The 25,725-nt window shown below is 49.9% G+C and overlaps 1 protein-coding gene across 3 annotated transcripts in view; it reads right to left on the reverse strand.

Annotated features, from left to right (window-relative positions):
* Window positions 1-25,725, reverse strand: part of EPHA1 (EPH receptor A1) — a 71,572-nt gene that overhangs the window by 9,012 nt on the left and 36,835 nt on the right. For 2 of the 3 annotated variants that reach the window (XM_030536462.1, XM_030536473.1), the window contains 5 exons: window positions 18,883-19,038; window positions 18,307-18,639; window positions 17,124-17,248; window positions 12,641-12,800; window positions 10,824-10,920 (listed from right to left, as the gene is read on the reverse strand). In XM_030536462.1, coding sequence (XP_030392322.1) covers window positions 10,824-10,920; window positions 12,641-12,800; window positions 17,124-17,248; window positions 18,307-18,639; window positions 18,883-19,038 — 871 coding nt within the window. The remainder of the gene's footprint in view (window positions 1-10,823; window positions 10,921-12,640; window positions 12,801-17,123; window positions 17,249-18,306; window positions 18,640-18,882; window positions 19,039-25,725) is intronic. The other variant, XM_030536482.1, reaches the window with a different exon arrangement.

Genomic DNA, 25,725 nt, shown 5'->3' on the forward strand with positions numbered 1-25,725 from the left:
TACTCCTTGTTCTGTCATCTGGTGCCACTGAGAACAGTCTAGATCCATCCTCTTTGGAACTCCCTTTCAGGTAGTTGAAAGCAGCTATCAAATCCTCCCACATTCTTCTCTTCTGCAGACTAAACAATCCCAGTTCCCTCAGCATCTCCTCATAAGTCATGTGTTCCAGCCCCCTAATCATTTTTGTTGCCCTCCACTGGACTCTTTCCAATTTTTCCACATCCTTCTTGTAACGTGGGGCCCAAAACTGGACACAGTACTCCAGATGAGGCCTCACCAATGTCGAATAGAGGGGAATGATCATGTCCCTCGATCTGCTGGCAATGCCCCTAATTATATAGCCCAAAATGCCATTAGCCTTCTTGGCAACAGGGGCACACTGTCGACTCAAATCCAGCTTCTCGTCCACTGTAACCCCTAGGTCCTTTTCTGCAGAACTGCTGCCTAGCCACCTGGTCACTAGTCAGTAGCAGTGCATGGGATTCTTTCATCCTAAGTGCAGGACTCTGTACTTGTCCTTGTTGAACCTCATCAGATTTCTTTTGGCCCAATCCTCTAATTTGTCTAGGTCCCTTTGTATCCTATCCCTGCCCTCCAGCATATCTGCCACTCCTCTCAGTTTAGTGTCATCTGCAAACTTGCTGAGAGTGCAGTCCACGCCATCCTCCAGATCATTAATGAAGATATTGAACAAAACTGGCCCCAGGACCGACACCGGGGCACTCCGCTTGATACTGGCTGCCAACTAGACATGGAGCCATTGATCACTACCTGTTGAGCCCGACGATCTAGCCAGCTTTCTATCCACCTTATAGTCCATTCATCCAGCCCATACTTATTTAACCTGCAGGCAAGAATACTTTGGGAGACCATATCAAAGGATTTAGCTTTGCTAAAGTCAAGGAACTACACATCCACTGCTTTCCCCTCATCCATAGAGGGAGTTCTCATCATAGAAGTCAATTAGGTTAGTCAGGCATGGCTTGCCCTTGGTGAATCCATGCTGACTGTTCCTGATCACTTTCCTCTCTTCTAAGTTCTTCAAAATTGATTGCTTCAGGACCTGCTCCATGATTTTTCCAGGGACTGAGGTGAGGCTTACTGGCCTATAGTTCTGCGGATTCTCCTTCTCTCCTTTTTTAAAAATGGGCACTACATTAGCCTTTTTCCAGTCATCTGGGACCTCCCCCATTTGCCATGAGTTTTCAAAGATAATGGACAATGGCTCTGCAATCACATCCACCAATTCCTTTAGCACCCTCGGATGCAGCGTACCTGGCCCCATGGATTTGTGCTCATCCAGCTTTTCTAAATAGTCCCAAACCACTTCTTTCTCCACAGAGGGCTGGTCACCTCCTCCCCATGCTGTGCTTCCCAGTGCAGCAGTTTGGGAGCTGACCTTGTTCGTGAAGACAGAGGCAAAAAAAGCATTGAGTACATTAGCTTCTTCCACATCCTCTGTCACTGGGTTGCCTCCCTCATTGAGTAAGGGGCCCACACTTTCTTTGACCATCTTCTTGTTGCTAACATACCTGAAGAAACCCTTCTTGTTACTCTTAACATCCCTTGCTAGCTGCAACTCCAAGTGTGATTTGGCCTTCCTGATTTCACTCCTGCATGCCTGAGCAATATTTTTATACTCTTCCCTGGTCATTTGTCCAATCTTCCACTTCTTGTAGGTTTCTTTTTTGTGTTTAAGGTCAGCAAGGATTTCATAGTTAAGCCAAACTGGTCACCTGCCATATTTACTGTTCTTTCTACACATCGGCATAGTTTGTTCCTGCAACCTCAATAAGGATTCTTTAAATACAGCCAGCTCTCCTGAACTCCTTTGCCCCTCATGTTATTCTCCCAGGGGATCCTGCCCATCAGTTCCCTGAGGGAGTCAAAGTCTGCTTTTCTGAAGTCCAGGGTCCGTATTCTGCTGCTCTCCTTTCTTCCATGTGTCAGGATCCTGAACTCAATCATCTCATGGTCACTGCCTCCCAGGTTTCCATCCACTTTTGCTTCCCCTACTAATTCTTCGCAGTTGGTGAGCAGCAGGTCAAGAACAGCTCTGCCCCAGTTGGTTCCTCCAGCACTTGCACCAGGAAATTGTCCCCTACATTTTCCAAAAACTTTCTGGATTGTCTGTGCACCACTGTATTGCTCTCCCAGCAGATATCAGGGTGATTAAAGTCTCCCATGAGAACCAGGGCAACTTCAGTTAGTTGTCGGAAGAAAGCCTCGTCCACCTCGTCCCCCTGGGTCTGGTGGTCTATAGCAGACTCCCACCATGACATCACCCTTGTTGCTCACACGTCTAAACTTAATCCAGAGACTCTTAGGTTTTTCTGCAGTTTTATGCCAGAGCTCTGAGCAGTCATACTGCTCGCTTACATACAATGCAACTCCCCCACCTTTTCTGCACTTCCTGAACAGTTTATATCCATCCATGACAGTGCTCCAGTCATGTGAGTTATCTCACCAAGTCTCTGTTATTCCAGTCATATCATAGTTCTTTTACTGTGCCAGGACTTCAAATTCTTCCTGCTTGTTTCCCAGGCTTCTTGCATTTGTGTATAGGCACTCAAGATAACTTGCCAATCATCCCGTTTCTCAGTATGAGACAGGAGTCCACCCCTCTTGCACTCTCCTGCTCGTGCTTCCTCCCAGTATCCTATTTGCCCACTTACCTCAGGGCTTTGGTCTACTTCCCCTGGTCAATCTAGTTTAAAGCCCTACTTGTGGCACCACTGTGGCTTGCATCGCCGTTCCTGATCATGGGGTCGCTCTGCCCGCTGGTAGCCATCGCGGAGCAGATCCTGAACCTGGTACCAATCTCTGCACCGTTCGTCCTCTCGGCCCCACTCCAGATCCAGGTCCCGGTACTGATCCAGGTCTTGGCACCGCTCCACAGCTTCATGGCACTGTTCCACGTCTCCCCATCGATGCTTACTGATGCAGATCCGCTCAGCACTGTGTGATGTTGCTGCCCATAAGGCTTTATGGAAATATGTTTATGAATGTATGTATCACATAACTGAAATATGTTTTATGCTACATAAGCCATGTAACATATCTCTGTAAAGGTTTTGATCTACTGAACATATTCATCCTATTTGTATGCATTGTGATAGACCCAGGCCAGTTGGGAACAGCAGAGTAGTAGAAGGAAGATATACTGGCCACAGGATAAGCAGTTTTCTGTTCCCTGAATGATCAGAGCAGGGCCTGCTCCAGGCTCATGAGAACACCTGACTCCAATTAACCTGATAAGAGTCAGGTGAGGCTGTTAAGCACCTGACTCTAATTAAGGTCCCTCTGATGCTATAGACGGAAAACTTTGTCACAGCATGTATCATTTTTGTATTCAAAGTTATGAATATTGGCTGTGTACTTGTTTGGTTTTAAGTAGCCTTAGTAAGGCATTTGATCAGCTTCTTAAGAAAGGAATTTGCAAGTTAAGTGCCCAGTCGAGAAACACTTAATGGACAGTGGAACCTTGGATGATTCCAATCCACATAAGAAGTCTACTTGGGATGTTCCAGGTAGCACATGAACAATGGCTGCCACTTGTAAAGTTCTGAGTCATTCATGGACATGTAACTTGCCCATGTGACTCCAAAACTGCAGCTTGCGGCTGGATTCTGCATAGGAGAGAGGAAGGGGGCTCCACTCACAAGAGAAAGTCTACTTAAGCCCCTGGAAGACCTCTCCATTTTGTCTTCAGCTGGCTCAAGACATAGCCTCTTCATGCCAAAGAATACCTAAAAGGAATTGGAACAAAGGCCAGAAACACAGGAGTGTGAGTGATTGCTGGACCCAGACTAGGAGGAGACTAGTCTGTAAAAGAAGCTTACTGGAACATCTCTGAGGGAGAGGTTTTATCTGTATTCAGCTTCTTACTGTACTAGGCTTAGACTTGCATATTTTATTTTATTTTGCTTGGTAATTCACTTTGTTCTGTCTGTTATTACTTGGAACCACTTAAATCCTACTTTTTGTATTTAATAAAATCACTTTTTACTTATTAATTAACCCAGAGTGTGTATTGACACGAGGGGGGGGGGAGGAGAAACAGCTGTGCATATCTTTCTATCAGTGTTACAGAGGGGGAACAATTCATTAGTTTATCCAGCGATGAGCTGCCAAAATCTTAACAACCGGTTCCCTCCTCACCCCACAAGGGAGACGTGTCCCACCCTCGCCCCCCGGGACTCCTGCCCCATCCAACCCCCCACGTTTCTTGATTCCCCCCCAGAACACCTACCCCATCCACCCCCCTTCCCTGTCCCCTGACTGCCTCCCACCACCCCATCCAACCCCTATTCCTTCCTGACTGCTCCCCCGGGTCCCTTGCCCCCATTCAACCCCCCATTCCCTGCCCTCTGACCGCCCCGACCCCTATCCTCCCCCCAAACCCCAACCAGCCCCCCAAACTCTCCTGCACTCTATCCAATCCCACCCGCTCCCTGCCCCCTTACCACACTGCCTGGAGGTGGGTGGCGGAGCTACAGCCACGCTGCTCGGCTGGAGCTGGGCCACATCACCGCCGTGCAGCACCTGGAGCACTGGGTCAGGCTGAGCTTGCAGCACCCCCACTTCCCATGAATCAGCTGTTCGCACAGGAAGCCTGGGAGGGCAGAGAAGCGGCTTTGCGCTCAGGCCCAGGAAGACGGAGGCGGAGTGGAGGTGAACTGTGGTGGGAAGCACTTCCCCTGTGTGCCCACCCCGGGTTACCTGCTGTGGCAGGGGCAGCCCCCCCGCCCCAGCTCACCTCTGCTCTGTCTCCGCCTCACTGGGCCTGAGCGCAAAGCTGCCGCACCACTTCTCCCCCCTCCGAGGCTTCCTGTGAGGACAGCTGATTTGTGGGAAGCAGGCGGAGAGAAGTGGGGCTGAGGTGGAGCGGAGGTGAGCTGGGGCCGGGGGGCAGAGCAGAAAGCTGGAGCACCCACAGGGTCGAAGCCTAAGGTGCCACTTTTGGATAAAGCGCTCAGGGGGAGTGGCCGCTCCCCTGCCCCCCCTCCTGCCCCAGCTATGTGCCTGGGTCACTTCAACTTACTGGTTGATAAATTTAGAAGTGCATGCAGGACAACCAGTTCTAAAAGGGCTTCTAAATTTACCAACTGGTTTCCATGAACTGGTGCGAACCAGCTCCAGCTCACCACTGAGATTATCCTGTATAAGCTTTACACAGGGTAAAATGGATTTACTTAGGGTTTGGGCCCCACTGGGAGTTGGGTCTCTGAGTATTGGAGACAGGAACATTTCTTAAGCTATTTTCAATTAAGCCTGCTGCTGTTGCGAGATGTTGTTCTGACCTGGGTCGGGATTTGTAGCAGGCTAGTGTGTCTGACTCAAACCAGGCAGGGTTCTGAAGTCCCAAGCTGCCAGGGAAAATGGGCTTAGAGGTAGTCCCAGCACATCAGTTGGCAGTTCCCAAGGGGTTTTCTGTGATCCAACCTGTCACAGATCGCCCTGGCCCTCGTGCTCCGGCTATCGCTCCTTGGGATCAGACACAGGTTCGAGGATTTCGGACCATGGCCAGTCGGACCGTGGCCACCTTAATGTGGGGGCGGGGTCATAGGAGGGACATGGAGAGGGACCCATACAGGGACCCACCCAGTGAACATTCTGGACTCTGTGGGCATACCACCAAGCACAGGGTGCACCGTCTGGGGCTTCCCGATCAGCCCCCTCCGAGCCAAGGGTGCCAGAAGCTGCTGCCAGTCGGCCTACTAGGGGGATATGGAAGAGGTGGTGTGCACTCTTCCTACTTCAGGACCCCTTCCAACTTCAATCTCTGAGCTGGGCCCTCAGTTTGGTGACACAGGACAGCAGGCCCCCACACTGCAGGGGGGTCAAGATGACCCTCTTCCCCCCATAGCCTCCACTTCCTCCTCCCCCGATGAGGCTGTGGCAGGCACCTCTATCTCCAGGCCACCTCTGATCGATATCCGTGCCCACTAGGACCTCCTGCACAGGGTCGCATGCAATATGAACCTGCAGGCTGAGGAGGTGATGTAATCGGAGATTCTGTGGTGGACATTTTGGCCCCAGAAGGCCTGTCAAGGGTGGCCCTGCCTCTCATCAGGACCATCCAGACTAATGCCAAAACCATCTGGCAGACCTCAGCCTCCACTCCCCCTACGACCAAGGGAATGGAGCGCAAGTACTTTGTTGAAGGGGTATGACTACTTGTTCACCCCCCCACAGCCCTGCTCGCTCATGGTTGCGGCTGTGAACGAGAAGGAGCGACATGGTCAGCCAGCCCCTGCACCCAAGTCGAAGGAAGCTAAGTGCCTCGACTTGTTTGGACGCAGTCTACTCTACGGGGAGGCTTCAGGTCCAGATTGCCAGTCAGCAGGTGCTCCTGAGCCATTACAATTTTAACTCCTGGAACTCCATGCTGAAGTTCAAGGAGCTTGTGCCTCCTGAGTCCAGAGAGGAGTTTGGGGCCCTGGTTGACAAGAGCAAACAGGGGCAGGGACCTCTTTGCAGAACTCACTGGACGCTGCAGACTAGTCTGTGTGTACGTTGTCCTCTGGGATTCATCATGTCTTCCGGAGGTTCAGCAGATGCTGCATGACCTCCCCTTTGATGGGGAGGGTCTGTTCACAGAACAGATCGACTCTAGGCTGTTAAACCTTAAAGACTCAAGGATGACCATGAAGTCCCTGGGTATGCACACCCCGGCAACCCAGCGGAAACACTTCAAGCCTCAGCAGCCATAGCAGCACTCCTATCATCCTCAGCTGAGGTAGGATTTTACAGACGGTGGGGGTGTAATGGCAGGAGGAAACCCACTAGCCCACGGGCCACTGGGTCCTTCACACGGTGGAAGCGGGATACTGTCTCCAATTTTGTTCCTTCCCACCCTCCCATCCTCCTTCCCTGTCTCTCTTCAGGGATCCTTCTCACAAGCAACTCCTTATTCAGGAGGTTCAGGTGCTCCTCGCCATGGGGGCGATTGAGGAGTTCCAAGGGAACTAAGAAGCAGGGGGGTTTACTCCTGATATTTCCTAACGACAAGGGCCAAAGGGAGCCTCCGGCCCATTCTGGACCAGCGCAGGCTCAACAAATTCATGGTAAAGTTGAAGTTCCACATGGTTTCCTTGGGCACCATTATACCTTCCCTTTGATCCTGGAGACAGGTATGCTCCCCTCGACATGAAGGACGCGTACTTCCACATAGCGATTCATCCAGCGCACAGACATTTCCTCTGCTTTGTGGTCAACCGTGAACACTACCAGTTCACGGCCCTTCCCTTCGGCCTTTCCACAGGCCCCCCAGGTGTTTACCACATGTATGTCAGCTATGGCTGCCTTCTTCCATTGACAGCGGGTGCAAGTATATCCTCACCTCGATGACTGGCTGATCCGATGCCGCACCAGAGAACAGGTGCAGTCCCACCTCCGCCTGGTCAGGGATACATTTCTTCAGGTGGGTCTCCTCCTCAACACAGCAAAATCGACCCTGGAACCGACTCAGAGAATAGAGTTCATCGGGGTGGTTCTGGACTCCGTTCAGGTGCGATCCCTCCTGCTGGACTCTCATTTCCAAGCTCTCGCGGGCCTCACTTGAGGTCGTCAGAGCTTCCTGTCCTCAATGGCAAGAAGTTGTCTGAGTCTTCTTGGCCACACAGCTTTGTGTACATATGTGACCCGGCATGCCAGGCTCTGGCTCTGGCTGCTGCAGGCCTGGCTTGCTTCGGTCTATTGCCTGAGGCGTGACAGCCTGAACTTGGTGGTCACTGTTCCAGAGTGGGTCCTCGCCTCCCTCCACTGGTGGCTAGATTCCTGGGTGGTGTGCGAAGGGGACCCCTTTCACAGTCCATAGCCTTCCTTGTCCCTGGTCACAAATGCATCAGTCTTAGGGTGGGGCGCTCATCTTGGAAACCTTTGGACTCAGGGCCTGTGGTCCCCGTCCACACTCTCCCTCCATATCAAAGTCTGGGAGCTGATGGCAGTGCATCTTGCTTGTCTTCCAGGAGCACCTGCGGGGTTGTTGTGTGGCAGTTCTCATGGACAACACCACAGCCACATTCTACATCAACAGGCAAGGGAGGGGCCCATTCCTCCCCTTTCTGCCAGGAAGCCATTCGACTGTGGGAGTTCTGTATAGCCCACTCTATTCACCTGGTGGCGTCCTTCCTTCCTTCCTGGGATCTGAACACGCTGGCGAACTGCCTCAGCAGGTCCTTCCAGTCACACAAGTGGTCTCTCCAGCCGGATATCATCCACGCCATCTTCCAAAGGTGGGGGTTTCCCCAGGGTGATCTGTTCACCTCCCGCAGCAACCAGAAGTGCCCAGCATTCTGCTCCTTCCAGTGTTGCTGCCCAGGCTCCATCACAGCCGCTGCTCCCCTGGATGGGTCACCTGTTTTATGCCTTCCCTCCATTTCCCCTTGTGCACAAGGTCCTGCTCAAGATCCACAGAGATGGGGCAAGAGTGATTCTGGTGGCTCTGGCATGGCCCAGGCAGCATTGGTACACCATGCTCTTAGAACTGTCCATGGACGTTCCTGTTGCCTCTGTCATCCCAACCAGCGGTCTCTCCACCTCACAGCATGGATGCTGCATAGCTAAACCCTACAGACCTTCTGTTTTCGGACTTTGTACGACAAGTACTACTGGGCAGCAGGAAGCCTTCGTACCTGGTGCAGCCACGTACCTGGTGAAGTGGAAGCAGTTTTCATGTTGGTGCGACCAGCGCCGCACACCACCCCACCAGGCACCGGTGCCCCTCATTTTGGAATACCTCCTGCACCTGAAACAGCAAGGCCTGGTGGCATCCTCTGTGAAGGTTCACCTTGCAGCCATCTTGCCAATCCTATGGTTGCTCACTTTCTCAATGGCTTGGACCGCCTCTATCCTCAAATCTGGTAGCCTGTCCCTATGTGGGACCTTAGCCTGGTCCTTTTGAGGCTCATGGGGCCCCCGTTTTAGCCTCTGGACACATGCTTCCTCTTGTATGTCTCCTGGAAGATGGTTTTCCCTGTTGCCATCACATTGGCGAGGTGCGTCTCCAAGCTAAAGACCCTTACCTCAGAACCACCTTACACGGTATTCCATAAGGAAGCTCAGACCTCACTCGGCCTTTCTTCCCAAGGTGGTGTCAGCCTTCCACACCAGCCAGCACATTTTCTTGCTTGTTTTTTCACCCTAAACCTCATGTTGGTCCCTGGGAGCAGTGGCTGCATTCCCTCGATGTCTGCAGGGCTTTGGTCTTCTATACTGAGCACACTAAGCCATTCAGGAAATCAACCCAGCTTTTCGTTGTGGTGGCAGATCAGATGAAGGGTCTCCCGGTCTCCTCTAAGAGGATCTCCTCTTGGATTATGTTCTGCATCCACGCTTGCTATGAGCTGGCCAGTGTACTGACCCCAGCTCTCATCGCTCACTCCCCAGCTCTCATTGCTCACTCCACTAGGGCCCAGGCCTCATTGGCGGCATTCCTGGCCCAGGTACCCATCGAAGAAATTTGCAGGGCAGCGACTTGGTCCTTGGTGCATACTTTTGCCTCACACTATGCCATCATCTGGCATGCCAGGGACGATTCAGCTTTTGGTAGAGCAGTACTTCAGTCCACATTGCTTCACTCCAACCCCACCACCTAGGTAACGCTTGGGAGTCACCTAACTGGAATCAATATGAGCAAGCATTCGAAAAAGAAAAATGGTTACTCACCTTTTGTAACTGTTGTTCTTCGAGATGTGTTGCTCATATCCATTCCAAACCCGCCTCCGTCTGTCAGAGTAGCTGGCAAGAAGGAACTGGGGAGGCGCTGGGTCAGTTTGGGTATATATTGAGTGCCTTGAAGGAGCCACTCCAGGGGACTCCACAGCCTACCTGACAGGTGCTGCCAAGGGTAAATTTCCGACAGCTGTGCATGCAGTTCATGCAAACCCTAGTTGGAATGGATATGAGCAACACATCTCGAAGAACAACAGTTACAAAGGTGAGTAACCATTTTTCAGGCTGTCTGCAGACCCAGATGCTGCACCACTTACATATGGTTCACATTCTCAAGATTTTCTTTGCAACCAGGAGAGGTAGACCCATAATTAATAGGGGGTGGAGTTTCTGCAATTTCTGCAGCTCACAGTACATAGGCCCTTGTGAAAATGCACAGGACTACTGGCCTCAAACAGCTCTGCTGTTTGTGCCTCAGTCCTGGCCCCCTGCTCTTCTAGTTTAGACTATGAAGTTTACAATCTTCAGCGGCTAAAATGTCGCAGACTTAATCAGCTCCTGCTTCCTTCTTCCTGAAAGAGCTCTCCTTCACATCCAAACAAGAGCAGACATCATCAGCTTTCTATGGTAGGGGGTGGGCAGGGCCAAGGTTAGAATTTGGAGTCCCCCACCCCAAACCTGTTTTGTCCCCCTGAAGTGCATAAAATGGCATCCTGACAAAGACATAATGCCATCACAGTGCTGGATCACAAAGGGGCAATGTCCAAGAGGAAATAGGACAGTGGGAAGCCACTGCTCCTTTCTTGGTTGTCAGCAGTGAGTGTCAACCCCACAGACCTATCATGCAAACCTCATGCCAGCCCTGCAAGTCACCTTGTACAGTATGAGCACATTGTCAATGCAAACAGCCAAGTCCCTCAGTACACTGTCAAACCCCAGCTGTCTCCTTCCACCTGGCCATGGCCTCCCATCTCCCCTTCCTTTTCTAACCAGTTACCCCAACTTCTATCTGTTCTGTTCCTCAGTGAACAGTCAAGCCCCACCACCACATTGCCTGGCTTCTCTCTCCACAGCTCCTTCCTTACCATACCACCCAGCCCTCCCTACCCCGCCACTCTTTTCATCCAAGAAAGGGTTGAGTTTACCTTTGTGTGAAGATGAAGATTCCCACAACCAGTCCAATAAACAGTAGGATTCCAAAGACAATAGAGACAAGCACCCCGTCAGATGGAGCCCCCGTGTCTGTGGGACAGAACGACAGTCACATGCTTTCCCCACACAAAAGCAAAAGACCAGCACTCCCCTCCACAGGCTGTGGTGACTGAGAATGTAACAGCCAGCCTGTCTAGCAGATGGTGCTGAACGAGCAGTGGCCATCTGCCCTCCCTAGTGCTGGGCAATAGCATAGAACTACAAGTGGATGGAAATACCAGTAGTGTCATTTGAAGGAACATGGGAATGGGAGAAGGGAAGGAATAGCGCTGACACATCCTGGGGTGTGGCCATCAGCCAGACTTGACTCCCAGTGTATAATTATTACCCATGTACATAGCGCATAGCCACTTGGCACTCTGAGTGTAAAAGCCAGCAGGTTTGGGCCAAATATCATTATTATTGTTATTTCACACGGTGGATGAACTAAAATTCACTTTCAAATGGATGTCTGGATGAATTCCAGTTAAGATCCTGATATTCAGCTCCAATTGAATTATTTTTCCAAACACTTTCAGATACCAAATATTTCCACTCCCTCCTTCTCACCTGTTTGCACCTACCCACTTTGTATTAGACCCTTTGTTCTGCTCAGGAATGAAGTCAGGGAGCCTGGCACACAATCTCCAAGGGAGTCTAACTTGCCTTATTCCCCACTCATGCAATCTGTCCTGGAAAATGGACATTTTCCTCCACTTTCTGCATACATTCATCAAACTCTGAGCTTGGTCCTGAGGCCAATTAGTTCATTGGTAGCTGTTGGGTACGGAGCACTTTTGAAAATCCAACAGATGACTAATTATGGACTTGGGAGCCTAATTGAAGGCTCCTGTTTTTAAAATATTGTTCTTAGTTTCTGTCTTGCACTGGGGTTTGTGTCCTGTTTGTTTGAATAAAGCAAATTCTCTTCTCCATTCAGATTCTTGAGGCCGAGCAATTCTAGTCCGTAACAGTCCCCGCATGTTTATCACAACAAGGGCTAAGTGACTAGGAGAGTTGGGTGAATTATATTCACTGAATCACTTACCTGACACAACCTCTCAAATCTATTATTTGATTTTTTTTAATGATTGTTTTTCACCCAATTCTAATGATACCACTATTCTTTAGAAAATGTAACTAGTGGGACATTTGGGGAAACACCCAGAGAAAGAAAAACAGGAAGTTCCTGGACAAAGGAGAATTAAGGGAGAATGAAGGATGAGACAATATTTCACTTACAACCAATGCTAGGTAGACCATTACAATTCAAAAACCAAACAGAAAATGTTAGAGCTAGCGGCAGCAGTGTGACATTAAGGAAGACAAAGTTTAGGCTGAATGTCAGGACATTATGGTGAGATCTGTGCGTGTGTGTAATTGTCTCTGAAAGGGATGGAGAGGAAGACCCCTCACGTGGGATGTAGGGAACAATCCTGCACTGACCTGGGAGTGGAGGTGAGAGGCCCGTGAGAGTCAGGGTACCTCCCCTATCATGTGTTCTCTGCAGCACTAATCGCTACACTCTGCTTTCAGGGAGACCTCCCTTCCTTCACCTACCTTGTTCCAGCTTTTAGATGAGTTCACAATCAGAATCATGCTCAGGAACCAGGTGAAATGCAGCAAGACTTGGCCCCAAATCACAAGAATCTCAAAAGTGCTATTCCTCAGTTATTTCCTTCCACAACTGTATGTGCTGGGGGAAGAACCTAGGCCATAAGTGAGAAGCCCCTGCAACCCACCAGTCAGATAGAGGGTAGCTGTGCCTCACCTGGCGGGAGGGTGCGAAACTCCTGTTCCTGGGAGAAGGGGCCAGGGCCTAAGGGTGTGATGGAGCGCACACGGAGCAGATAGGCTGTGTCCGGCTGCAGGTCCCTCAGGGTCACATTGGGTTCATAGAATTGCTTCACTGTGTAGTGTGCATCCTCTCCCTGCGGGGGCCAGAAAACAGGTTACTTGGACAGCCTACCACACACACGGAAACAGAACATAAGAACTGCCATAATGAGTCAGACCAAAGGTCCATCTAGCCCAGTATCCTGTCTTCTGACAGTGGCCAATGCCAGGTGCCCCAGAGGGAATGAACAGAACAGGTAAGCATTAAGTGATCTGTCCTGTCACCCATTCCCAGCTTCTGGCAAACAGAGGCTAGGGGACACCATCCCTGTCCATCTTGGCTAACAGCCATTGATGAACCATGAACTTGCTTATGATCTTATCTATTTCTTTTTTGAACCCTGTTATAGTCTTGGCCTTCACAACATCCTCTGGCAAGGAGTTCCATGGGTTGACTGTGCACTGTGTGAAAAAATACTTCCTTTTGTTTGTTTTAAACCTGCTACCTATTAATTTCATTTGGTGACCCCTACTTCTTGTGTTATGAGCAGTAAATAGCACTTCCTTATTTACTTTCTCCACGAGTCATGATTTTATAGACCTCAATCATATCCCCCCTTAGTCGTCTCTTTTCCAAGCTGAAAAGTCTGTTTTATTAATCTCTCCTCATATGGAAGTTGTTCCATACCCCTAATAATTTTTGTTGTCCTTTTCTGAACCTTTTCCACTTCCAACATATCTTTTTTGACTTGGGGTGACCACATCTGAATGTAGTATTCAGGATGTGGGTGCACCATAGATTTATATAGAGGCAATATGATATTTTGTGTCTTATTATCTAGACCCTTTCTTAATTATTCTCAACATTCTGTTTGCTTTTTTGACTGCCACTGCACATAGAATATTAGGGTTAGGAGGGACCTCAGGAAATCATCTAGTCCAACCCATTGCTCAAAGCAGGACTAATCCCCAAACAGATTTTTACCCCAGTTCCCTAAATGGCCCCCTCAAGGATTGAGCTCACAACCGTGGGTTTAGAAGGCCAATGATCAAACCACTGAGCTATCCCTCCCACCTTAAGTGGATGTTTTCAGAGAACTATCCACAATGACTCCACAATCTCTTTCTTGAGCGGTAAAAGCCAATTTAGACCCCATCATTGTATATGTATAGTTGGGATCATGTTTTCCAATGTGCATTACTTTGCATTTATCAGCACTGAATTTTATCTGCCATTTTGTTGCCCAGTCACCCAGTTTTGAGAGATCCTTTTGTAGCTCTTTGCAGTCTGCCTTTCAGTTAACTATCTTGAGCAATTTTGTATTATCTGCAAATTTTGCCACCTCACTGTTCACCTCTTTTTCCAAATCATTTATGAATATGTTGAATAGGACTGGGCCCAGTACAGACCCCTGGGGGACACCACTATTTACCTCTCTCCATTCTGAAAATTGACTATTTATTCCTCCCTTTGTTTAACCTGTTACTAATCCATGAGAGAACCTTCCCTCTTATCCCAGGACAGCTTACTTTGCTGAAGAGGGCCCTTATCAAAGGCTTTCTGAAAATCTAAGTACACTATATTCACTGGATCTCCCTTGTCCACATGCATGGTGACCCCCTCAAAGAACTCTAGTAGACTGGTGAGGCATGATTTCCCTTTACAAAAACCATGTTGACTCTTCCCCAACAAATTATGTTCATCTATATGTCTGACAATTTTGTTCTTTACTATAGTTTCAACCAGTTTGCCCAGTTCTGAAGTCAGTTTTACCAGCCTGTAATTGCAGGGATCACCTCTGGAGCCATCTTTAAAAACTGGTGTCACATTAGCTATCCTCCAGTCATTTGGTACAAAAGCTGATCTAAATGATAGGTTACAGACTACAGTTAGTCGTTCTGCAATTTCACATTTGAGTTCCTTCAGAACTCTTGTGTGAATACCACCTGGTCCTGGTGACTTATTACTGTTTAGTTTATCAATTTATTCCAAAAGCTCCTCTGATGACACCTCAATCAGGGACAGGTCCTCAGATTTGTCACCTAAAAAGAATGGCTCAGGTTTGGGAATGTCCCTCACATTCTCAGCCGTGAAGACCGATGCAAAGAATTCATTTAGTTTCTCTGCAATGACCTTATCATCCTTGAGTGCTTCTTTAGCATCTTGATTGTCCAGTGGCCCCATGGTTGTTTAGCAGGCTTCCTGCTTCTGACGTACATAATTTTTTTTTTTGCTATTACTTTTTGAGTCTTTGGCTAGCTGTTCTTCACACTCTTTTTTGGCCTTCCTAATTATATTTTTATGCTTAATTTGCTGGTGTTTATGCGCGTCTATTTTTCTCACTAGGATTTAACTCCTACTTTTTAAAGGATGCCTTTTTGCCTCTCACTGTTTCTTCTACTTTGCTGTTTAGCCATGGTGACACTTTTTTGGTTCTCTTACCATGTTTTTAAATTTGGGATATACATTTAAGTTGAGCCTCTATTATGGTGTCTTAAAAAAGTTTCCATGCAGCTTGCAGGGATTTCATTTTTGGCATTGTACCTTTTAATTTCTATTTAACTAACCTCCTTATTTATTTATTTATTTATTTTTATATAGTTCCCCATTCTGAAATTAAATGCTATAGTGTTTGGCTGCTGTGATGTTTTCCCCACCACAGGAATGTTAAGTTTAATTATATTTTGGTTACTATTACCAAGCGGTCCATCTATATTCAACTCTTGGATCAGATCCTGTGTTCCACTTAGGACTAAATCAAGAATTGCCTCTCCTCTTGTGGGTTCCAGGCTCAACAGGTAGTGATCAATGGCTCCATGTCTAGTTGGCAGCCAGTATCAAGTAGAGTACCCCAGGGGTCAATCCTGGGGCTGGTTTTGTTTAATATCTTCATTAATGATCTGGAGGATGGGATGAATTGCACCATCAGCAAGTTAATGGATGACACTCGGCTGAGGGGAGAGGTAGACATGCTGGAAGGTAGGGATAGGGTCCAGAAGGACCTAGACAAATTGGAGGATTGGGCCAAAAGAAAACTGATGAGGTTCAACAAGGACAAGTGCAGAGTCCTGCACTTAGGACGGAAGAATACCATTCACTGTTACAGACTAGGGACCGAATGGCTAGGAAGCAGTTCTACAGAAAAGGACCTAGCGGTTATAGTGGACGAGAAGCTGGATATGAGTCAACAGTATGCCCTTGTTGCCAAGAAGGCCAACAGCATTTTGGGCTGTATAAGTAGGAGCATTGCCAGCAGATGGAAGGAAGTGATTATTCCCCTCTATTTAGCACTGGTGAGGCCAGATCTGGAGTACTGTGTTCAGGTTTGGACCCCACACTACATAAAAGATGTGGACAAATTGGAAAGAGTCCAGCGGAGGGCAACAAAATTGATTAGGGGCCTGGGACACATGACTTATGGGGAGAAGCTGAGGGAACTGGGCTTATTTAGTCTGCAGAAGAGAAGAGTGAGGGGGGATTTGATAGCAGCTTTCAACTACTTGAAGGGGGGTTCCAAAGAGGATGAAGCTAGGCTGTTCTCAGTGGTGGCAGATGACAGAACAAGGAGTAATGTTCTGAAGTTGCAGTGTAGGAGGTCTAGGTTGGATATTAGGAAAAACTATTTTACCAGAGGGTGGTGAAGCACTGGAATGGGTTGCCTAGGGAGGTGGTGGAATCTCCATCCTTAGAGGTTTTTAAGGCCCAGCTTGACAAAGCCCTGGCTGGGATGATTTATTTGGGGTTGGTCCTATTTTGAGCAGGGGGTTGGACTAGGTGACCCTCTGAGGTCTCTTCCAACCTTAATCTTCTATGATTCTATGACAAGCTGCTCCAAGAAGCAGTCATTTAAGATGTCAAGAAACTGTATCTCTGCATCCCATCCTGAGGGGACATGTACCCAATCAATATGGGGATAGTTGAAATCCCCCATTATTAATGGGTTTTTTATTTTAATAGCCTCTTTAATCTCCCTGAGCATTTCATAGTCACTATCATCATCCTGGTCAGGTGGTCGGTAATAGATCCCTATTGCTATATTCTTATGATTAGAACATGGAATTACTATCCACAGTGATTCTATGGTACAGTTTGGTTCATTTAAGATTTTTATTTCATTTGATTCTATGCTTTCTTTCACATACAGTGCCACTCCCCCACCAGCACGACCTGTTCTGTCCTTCCGATATATTTTGTATCCTAGTATTACTGTGTCCCACTGATAATCCTCATTCCACCAAGTTTCTGTGATGCCTGTTATATCAATATCCTCGTTTAAAACAAGGCACTCTAGTTCATCCACCTTATAATTTAGACTTCCAGCATATTATTTACACTTCTAGAGGAGGGAAGTTTCTGTGTGTCCCAAACAAAGAGCAGAAGAGACACAAGTAAGGAGCAGAGAGGAGGTGCCTCTCACCTTCTCAAAGTACATGACCTCGTACTGCACTGAGCTCCGGCTGCGGTGTCGTGGGGCTGGCCAAGACACAGACAGGCTGCTGTCGTCACGCTGGGTGAGGGTCAGGTGGGACACTGTTACTGGAGCTGCAGGGGAGAGCAATGGCATGAAACAGAATCAGATGAAAACACAAACCAAATCCCCTCCATCCTCCCAGGCTGTGTGGTTCCTTCGCATAGATTACAGCTTCTCCCATTGCTGCCCCTGCTGAGCCTCCAGTACTGCATTCAGCTCATCCTTCTCTGGTGTGCCTGAGGGAAAGCCAGGGATCCAGTAGTAAATCACTGCTGATGGCCAGAGCACTTCAGCTGTGATTTTGTTGTACTTTCGAAACATCATCCACACTCACAGTAGCTCTATTAATGCAGCATCAAGGTGAAGACTTAAAATGCAGAAAGGAATTTCCAAAGCTAGGGCTCCTACAGTAACATGAACACACCCGCACTTAACACCATACAGGTGCAGCTCGGCTCTGACAAGTGACAGTGAAATGCCATTGTGAGATTCCATATTTATCATCTCTCAGTTAGTCCAGAGCAAACATGCTCTGTTTAGGTGTGAAAACATGACCCTCTAATGGCAGTACTGTGAATTATCCTGGGATCCAAGAGCCACGCCACACTTTTTCCATATCTCGCATCATCATTGGTGTAGAAGAAAGTGGTGAGGTGGGAACCTGCACCTGTGAATGTCCTGACTTCAGTGTGTTTAAAGCCTCTATTTGCACCAAGATGTTGTGGTTTGTTTGTTGCATATATCGGGCAGGGAGGTGTCTCACGCTACAGGCCCAGTTCTGCTCTGTTACGTGGGAGCAGGTCCCATCACCTTGCAGCTGTGTAACTGAGAGAAGACTTGGGCCCCATCATGTCTGCAAAGAGCCTGGTGAACGTACTGCTTTTCCTGAACGATTACAGCCACTACTTTGGTTTATAAACAGAACAGGAAAGTGACTGACAAAGACAGTGACAGAGCTGAGATGCCAGAGCTACAGGCACCTTAGAAGAGATTCAGTCAATAGGCAGAAGGCAGGTACCAGGCTGATGGGTGCAGCATAAGGAGAGAGATAAGATGAAGAAGGCTCAGAGACCCACACTGACTCTTCTCTTGCCTTGAAATCGCTCCCCTACCCACCTTGGTGACTCACCTGCATGCCCGACAGAGACCCAGATGGCAGGGGAGGCCCGCTGGGGGAAAGGGCTGATCTCTGAGACACCATTACGTGCCATCACAGTGAAGCTGTAGTTGGTATAAGCCTCAAGACCATTTACATCTATGGATGTATTGTTGAGGCCTGAGGCACTGGGGGAGAAGACCACGCTAGCCTCACATGGCTCACATGCCTGGACAGAGCAGCGCTGGCATGAGACGCTGTAGGTCAGATCCTTGCGCCCACCATGGTCGCTGGGTGGCTGCCACCAAAGAGAGAGTTGCGTCCCCAACAGGGAGAAGCTGACATTGCGGGGACTAGAAGGGGGGCCTGCAGAGAGTTGGGGAGAGAGAATTAGATCCAGCATACAGGCTTCAATGTACAAACTGGTCTAGTAGTTTCCCTTCCCCTCATGCGGCTCAGGACCTGCCTCTCTTCCCACCCCACAAGGCACTTCCCTCTCCACAGCACCAACATCCTCTCTCTCTGCATCTGGATCTCCCCCCTCCTCTCTCCCCCTGACCCTTCCTCTTCTCCACATCCCCTTGCTCTCCTCCCCCAGCACTGACTCACGAGTGCAGGCAACACTTTGACTCTCAGTGGGTGCCCGGTAGAAGCCCAGGTTGCAGGGACAGGCTGTGGCCCCTGTAGCACTGGATGAGCTGTTTGGGGGGCACTTGAGGCAGTGCTCAGTCTCTGGGGAGTGACGGTAGAATCCTCGCTGGCAGGCTGCGGACACACAAACAACAGGGAAGCATAGGATTAGTGGGAAGTAACCAGCCAACCCTGCCTGGCTCCCTCATCTTCCACCTCCACAGCCCTGGTACTCCTCCCTTTCTCCTGCTTCCAGGGATAGGTAATAGAAGATCAGGGCTGCTGGAGACTGCATGTGGGAGGTCCCTGTAAAAATCAACAGAACACTTAGGACTTGGTTAGCCTCAAAGAGACTCCTCCTGACATACATCCAGCACATTCCCTGTCCCTTCAAGATTTACACCAAACCTGGCTGTGCCACCCTGGGCTGCACCTGAGCTGAGTGTGGTGTAGGCAGCTTTGGAACTGCTAGCACTTAGGTTTCTTGCACTACTCCTCTACCTTTCTGGGGCATCTGCCTGTCCCGAAGAGCAACTGTGAGGCAGATCTGATGCAGCTTGGTACCAAAAAAATGCCCACATTCCCATGAAGACCTTCCTTTTGTTCTTTCTTATTTGCTTGTTTCCCTTAATGTAAAATAAAAGTCTCACTGGACATACAGGGTTTCTCTTTGGGCTGGGAAATCCATAACAATGAGAGGTGCCCACTGACACCACGGATTTAAGCCTAGGGACTGTGAGCATGGGTGGCCTTGCTGATCTTGACTGCTGTAGCAATGCATTGCCTAGCTAGCCTCGGGGCATGTAGGAATTTCTAGATCAATGTCAACACCCTGGACTACACTTGGATGCAGCTGGACACGAAGCCAGTGTAGACTTCAAAAAAGATGTGCCATGCGCTTCCTATGGCCAAAACCACTAAGTCAGGGGGCAGCTGTATTCTGCATTGGTTGTAGCATCTCAGGAGTCTTCTAGGGAAGCCCAACGAAGAGCACTTGCAGTCACCCAATAGGGAGGTCACAGGCATGGGTTACCGTGGTGAGGTTTTCACCACAGAAATGACTGTAATCATCTGACTCAAAGGAGATGGAAAGAGATGCTCCATGGCACCAATGCTATTTGGAAACTGGGGAGCAGTTGAGCGACCCAACAATGTTTCCAGGATCCAGGAGCTCATTGACAAAGGGCAGGCATACCCCCTTCAACAACAGGGTCCGGCACTCTCTCTGCCACAAATTCAGGCTTCTCCCTAACATCTGACACCACTGGACTGAGCCTCAGCCTTTTATTTCCATCCACCCCTGGTCTGGCCAGGGAGAGCAGGCAGACCACACTATTCAGGTCTGATGACACAGACTTGCATGTCAGTCGCATAATAGTGGTATCATGACCCAAAGAGTATCACAGCCTCACCCATCAGCTGTGGATACACATTGAGCAGGTAAGCCACAAAGAGTGAAGCCTGCAGAGTGCAGGAAGAGGGAACCACTGAGGACGTGCAAGCACTTGCCCAACAGCACTCTCTTGTCATCTTTCAGGAAAAAGCAGAACCATTCAAGTGTGAGCCCATCTTTACTGGCCAGGATCTGTAGCTGAATCAACAAAATTACATGCCCTGTGGTATTAAAGAGTGCTGACAGATCCAGAGAAGAATCGAGCATGGAACCCTGGCAAGGGCTGAATGAATAACTGATTTGTCAGTTCGGCCAGTGAACTGAAAAAATATTCAGCTCCGAAAATGTTCTGATTTTGTCAGCAAATTGAAAAAGTCTGCTTCAGGCCAGGAAGCCATCTATGGGTATGTTTACACTGCAATTAAAATCTTGCGCTTGGCCCATTCCAGCTGACTCAGGCTCATGGGGCTTGGGCTTGGGAGCTGTATCATTACACACTGATGTCTGGGACCACCATGCAGGATCCTAGACCCAGCCTCCAGCCCGAGCCCCAAAAATCTATACGACAATAAAACCCTTCTAAGCAAACCCTAGTCAGATCACTAACACAGCAAAAGGGGCAACCCTCTCAGCATACAACTCTCAACCCAACCCTACAGACCTCCTCTTGTTCGTGCACTGGAAGGACAAAAGCACTTTTGTAATGCTTATTCCCCAGGGACCTTGAAACCCTTTACAAACCTGGGGAAGCAGCAGCACTATCACCCCACCAGACAGACAGGAAGCTGAAGAACAGAGGGGAAGTAACTTTACCAAAGTTGCAAGCAAGTCAGTGGCAGAGCCAGGAATGGAACTCAGGTCTCCTCATGCTTACTGAACCACACTGCCTGCCAGGTATGTAGAGATGGATATATACCCAGTCCCTGCTGCTAGGGGGAGCAAGGGCTAAATGGGGAAACCAAGTGAGGAGAACAACCACTTCAGGGGATACCCACTCTACATTCTGACTTTACCCCAGAAACCTGACTTCCTCCGCCCTGACTTCCTCCTTCCCTCTGAACTCTCACTTATCCAGCAATATCATCTGCATCCTCTCGTCACCTGCAGCAATCCTGCCATCAAGCAGCTTTGGGGGTCTCTCTCCCCCTTCCCCAGGTGGCAAGGACTTTAGGTGGGCTGTCAGGATTGGACAGGGCCTGGTGAAGCAACAGCCTCCAGGGGATTCCAAGTGCTACAGCTAAGGAGTGGCATGAGTGTGTTTTTATATCCTCCCCTTACGCTGTCCTGATATATTTCCTCATGTACCACTGTTCTCCTCTCTCCTGCCCAGCACGGCTGGTGTTGGTGACAGTTGGCAAGCCCATCAGAAGACAATGGGTGGAGATGAAGCATCATTTGGTATGTGGCAGAAAGGGCATTTGATCTTGCTTCCCCCCAGCTCCCAGACTTTTCGGCAGATTTGGTCCAGTTGTCCCTGTGTCATGACAGAGGGCGTCTGGGCCTGGCCAAACAGGAAGAGGAACAGAAAGTCTCTGTCTTACCAGCCAGACAGGAAGCAGCAGCAACCACGGCCAGAGCTGAGCATGGAGCAAGCTGGACCCTGATCCTTGTGCCAGGCCAACCATTTGTGAGGACCCCCTCCGCCCCGTCATTGCCCATTCCTCAGGATAGGACCAGCCAGCTACTTCTCCACCCTCCACCAGGATGGGACCAGCCCACTAACCCCCCACAAGCTGCCACGGCCTCAGCGGGAAGGCGGAAGCAGGGATGCTGGCACTCTCCTCTCCTTCCCTGCATTTTTCTGAAATGATGGCCCTGGATGAGGACCACCTAGCTAGACAGAGCGGGCTGCTGCTTCTAAAGGTATGAAAACAAGGTGGGAAATTTTAGCATGAGCCTGTGGAGGGTGTGCTGAAGAGCAGGGGAGAGAACACACCCAGGCTCTAACAGGGTAGAGGCATGCCAGACAGACAGGATTATGTCACCACATCGAGCCAGCTGGAGAGAAGGGAATGAACCCAGGTGAGATGGAAGGTGCAATGGTAACAAGTGCCAGCAAGGGGCAGCACCACACCAGGAAGGCAGATTCTTACTGCAGCACAGAATGTGGAAGCTTGCTTCCCTTACAGGTGTCCTCAGGGACCCCTGCACACACCGTTCCTGGGGGCTGGGGTGGCTGGATGCCAGGAAAGGGTTAAGCAAGGTGGTAGGGGTGGCAGAACTAGGGGAGGAAGACAGGCTAGTGCAGCAGCAATGGAAATATTGTGAGACCTGATGTATGTTTTGGTCCCCACAATATTTCCTCTGTCCCTGGGGAGGATGCATTGTGAGAAGGGGCAGCCTGGGCTCCCTTGGTGCAGAGGAGGTGGGGGCTGGAGATAGGTTAGGTGGGATGGGGTGGCCAGAGCCATGTCATTTCAGGGATGTGGTGAGAGCTGTTTCCACTCCAGGGGAGGAACCTCTGCAGGTAGTCTAAAAGCAGCAGGTGAGGTGGGAGCAGGAAGGTGGGTGAGGGGCTGCTCTAGGGGGCTGGCGGGGAGCGATACTGAGCTGCTGCAGCCACTCTAACTGTGCCATTTCCTCGACTTACCATTTGTGTCCGAGGCCCAGGTGAGAGTTTGCCCCACTGCTGCCCTCCCACCCCTATTACCCCAAACTCCCTGGCACACATGCCAGCCCCAAACCTTGCCCCCCATTCAAAGCAAGGTTCCCCTGCCTCTGTCTGGGGTGCAGCTGTGCCAGGTCCCCATCCAGAGCCGAGAATTCTGATTCACATGTGGAAGGAGGATATGAGAAGGGAACAAGTTTCAAATAAATCAGATACAAACTGGGGTGACCCCGCCACATTAGCAGAAAATGAGGCACCCCTCCCCTGTGTGGGCGGTACAGAGTGTGGGACTGGCCCAGAGCGCTGTTGCCATCGCTGCCGCCACGTCCCACCCAGCAATTATCTTTAACAAGGCCTCTGTGGGCTCATCAAACAGGAAGAGGAACAGAGAGTCTCTGCCCTCAGTGCACCCAGAATGGGAGGTGACTCCCCGTTAGAGACGTCAGCTGAGCCATTCCCAGACTTCCTGTACCCTGCCCCTCCTCCTCATCCCCAACTGCCTGTTCTCCCTGCCTTCCCAGTGCACCCCCATAGCGTTTGGGCAGCTTTGTTGTTTGGAATTAAAGTCTGAAGGAATCAAATGGGGAAAACAGGTTCTGCGAAAGGCAAAAGACCAGGACCGCCTTCCTGAGGGCAAAGATCAGAGCCGGCTGCCCTGCCCTTCATTCATCATTATTACAAGTATTTATTTGGTGCACGTCACTAGGGTGACTGGGCACCTTACAAAGAGTAAGCTGAGACAATCAAGAGTTCAGTAATAAGAGACCAACCCACATACTCCCTGCTGCTTTGCCAGCCAGCTAGGAAACCAGGGGACCCAACTGGTTTGGAAGGCTTGGGCAAAGAGAGGCATCCTGCACCTTCATAATTAATTGTATTACCGCAAGGAGCTAATGCCAGAGGTACAGGCTGGCCACTGGGAAAGCTATGCCACCAGTGCCCACAAGCAACATCTTTGGGATGCAGAGCCGTCTATCCCCACATGAGCATAGATCTATGGTGAGTGCAAGGGGGTGAGGTGCCTAGGCTTAGACCCCTTAAGGCTTTACACTCTGATATCGGTACCTGAAAAGTCACCCAGCAGTTTTCTGAACTAGTGCACAGATGGGACCCCCTCACACTCCAATTACTATCCCTCCTCATCCTCCTATTCCAAGGCAAAGGTCAGAGATGTCTTCCTTGCGATGCCCTCCTCCCTTATCAGAGGGTACCGGTCACAGCTGGATCTCCCCCCACTCTCATTCCATCCCATCCCATCCCAGTGAAAGACTCTCCCTGCCTTTCTAGCCCTCTTCCCATCAGAGGACAAAAGCCAGAGTTGAGTCCTCCTCATCCCCATGCCAGGACAGAGCTCTGATCTGGACCCTGCCTCCTTCCAAAGGGAAAGGTCAGACCCCGATCCCTGCCTCTGCCGCACTGGGTGGGTTCAGCGAGAGATCTAGATTAGTTCTGATCCTTTGCATAGCACTTGGCCCCTTGCCACTGGAAATCAGCTGGAATGGAGATGTGGGAAGACAAACAGGTGCCCTAGACCTACCCTTCCTTCTTTGCATCCACCAACAAGAAGCCACTTCAGGCTTTGCCATTCCCTCAAACAAACCCCACCCTCCACCCTCGGGGCAACTACCCTGATCCCTGCTGTCCCTTTGGAGGACACATCTGGCTTCAGCTATATTTGGGTTGGGAGGGGGAGTAGCCAGGACCTGGAGGCCGTCCCACTTCATGGTAGCGGTGAGAACCAGCCCAGGCATGATGGATTCCCTGCCCCTTCCCAGGAGAGTGTGCTCAGCTCCCAGGAGGGTGGGGAGAATTCAGAAGCAACAGCTAAGTGGAAAAACTTGCTGGGCCATTGAAGGAGAGCAAAGGGGAGGGGCAGGGATCTCATGCTGGAAGTCTCCCTTAACCCTTCACCAGCTCCCAGAGCAAGGCTGAAGTGCAGAGGCATCAGCAATCCAGAGATCAAGTCCCCACAGTGCAGCAAACAGAGGGAGAGCAAGGCAGGGAGACAGGGAATCGCTCAAGGCCCCTACAGACCCCTAAGAATCCACTGTGGATTGCCTGACTCCCTGTGCACTTAGGCTCCCATCAATTCTCCCTTTCCTCTTCATTCCCTTAGCTGCAACTATGTAGCACATGAGCAGGAATGTATCACTTGTGGGCCCTGTAACTGCCTGGGCACAGTCACCACCCCCATGAGCAATATAGGATCAGCAATGTGCCATCCACATAGGCTCAACACATCCTCTTTCTCTCCCAGCTGCTACAGGCTGGAAGACGGTCTACCAGCACCTTCTCTCCCCTTGCTGCCAAGGGGAGACTCAATCTACTGCTATGATGGGCCCAATTCAGACTCCCCTCCAATACAGTGGGTGTGCCCATGGTCTCTCATGCGCTTGTTCTGCCTGAATGCTGAGCTGGGCCGTGCAGGGGCCGCTATACTCATTCTCCAACACAGCAGAATTCTCTTCCACTCAGGGAATGCGTGTGCACAATACAGGAGGAGCTCTGACCCTTCCCACCCATGCACCCAAGTTCCTGGCCATGGGGAACAGAGGAGCTGATCTGTCCATCTGCTCTATCCTGACCTAGCTGCTGCACCCCAGAGAACAAGGCTGCCATTTAAGAGTTGGGAGCCAGTTGCTGAGTGAGTCAGTGTCATTCATATACTTACAGCTCCCAGAAACCAGCTCCAGACCTGAAGTGCTGCTGGAAGGAGACCAAGAGGGAGTGGAAGAATGTGTGCAACTGTTACGCCTGACAGGGACAGGAATAAAAGAGAGAAATAAAGAGAGAATAACTGAATCACTGAGAGACAGACAGG

This window comes from Gopherus evgoodei, chromosome 1 (assembly GCF_007399415.2).
Source record: "Gopherus evgoodei ecotype Sinaloan lineage chromosome 1, rGopEvg1_v1.p, whole genome shotgun sequence".
NCBI lineage: Eukaryota > Metazoa > Chordata > Testudines > Testudinidae > Gopherus > Gopherus evgoodei.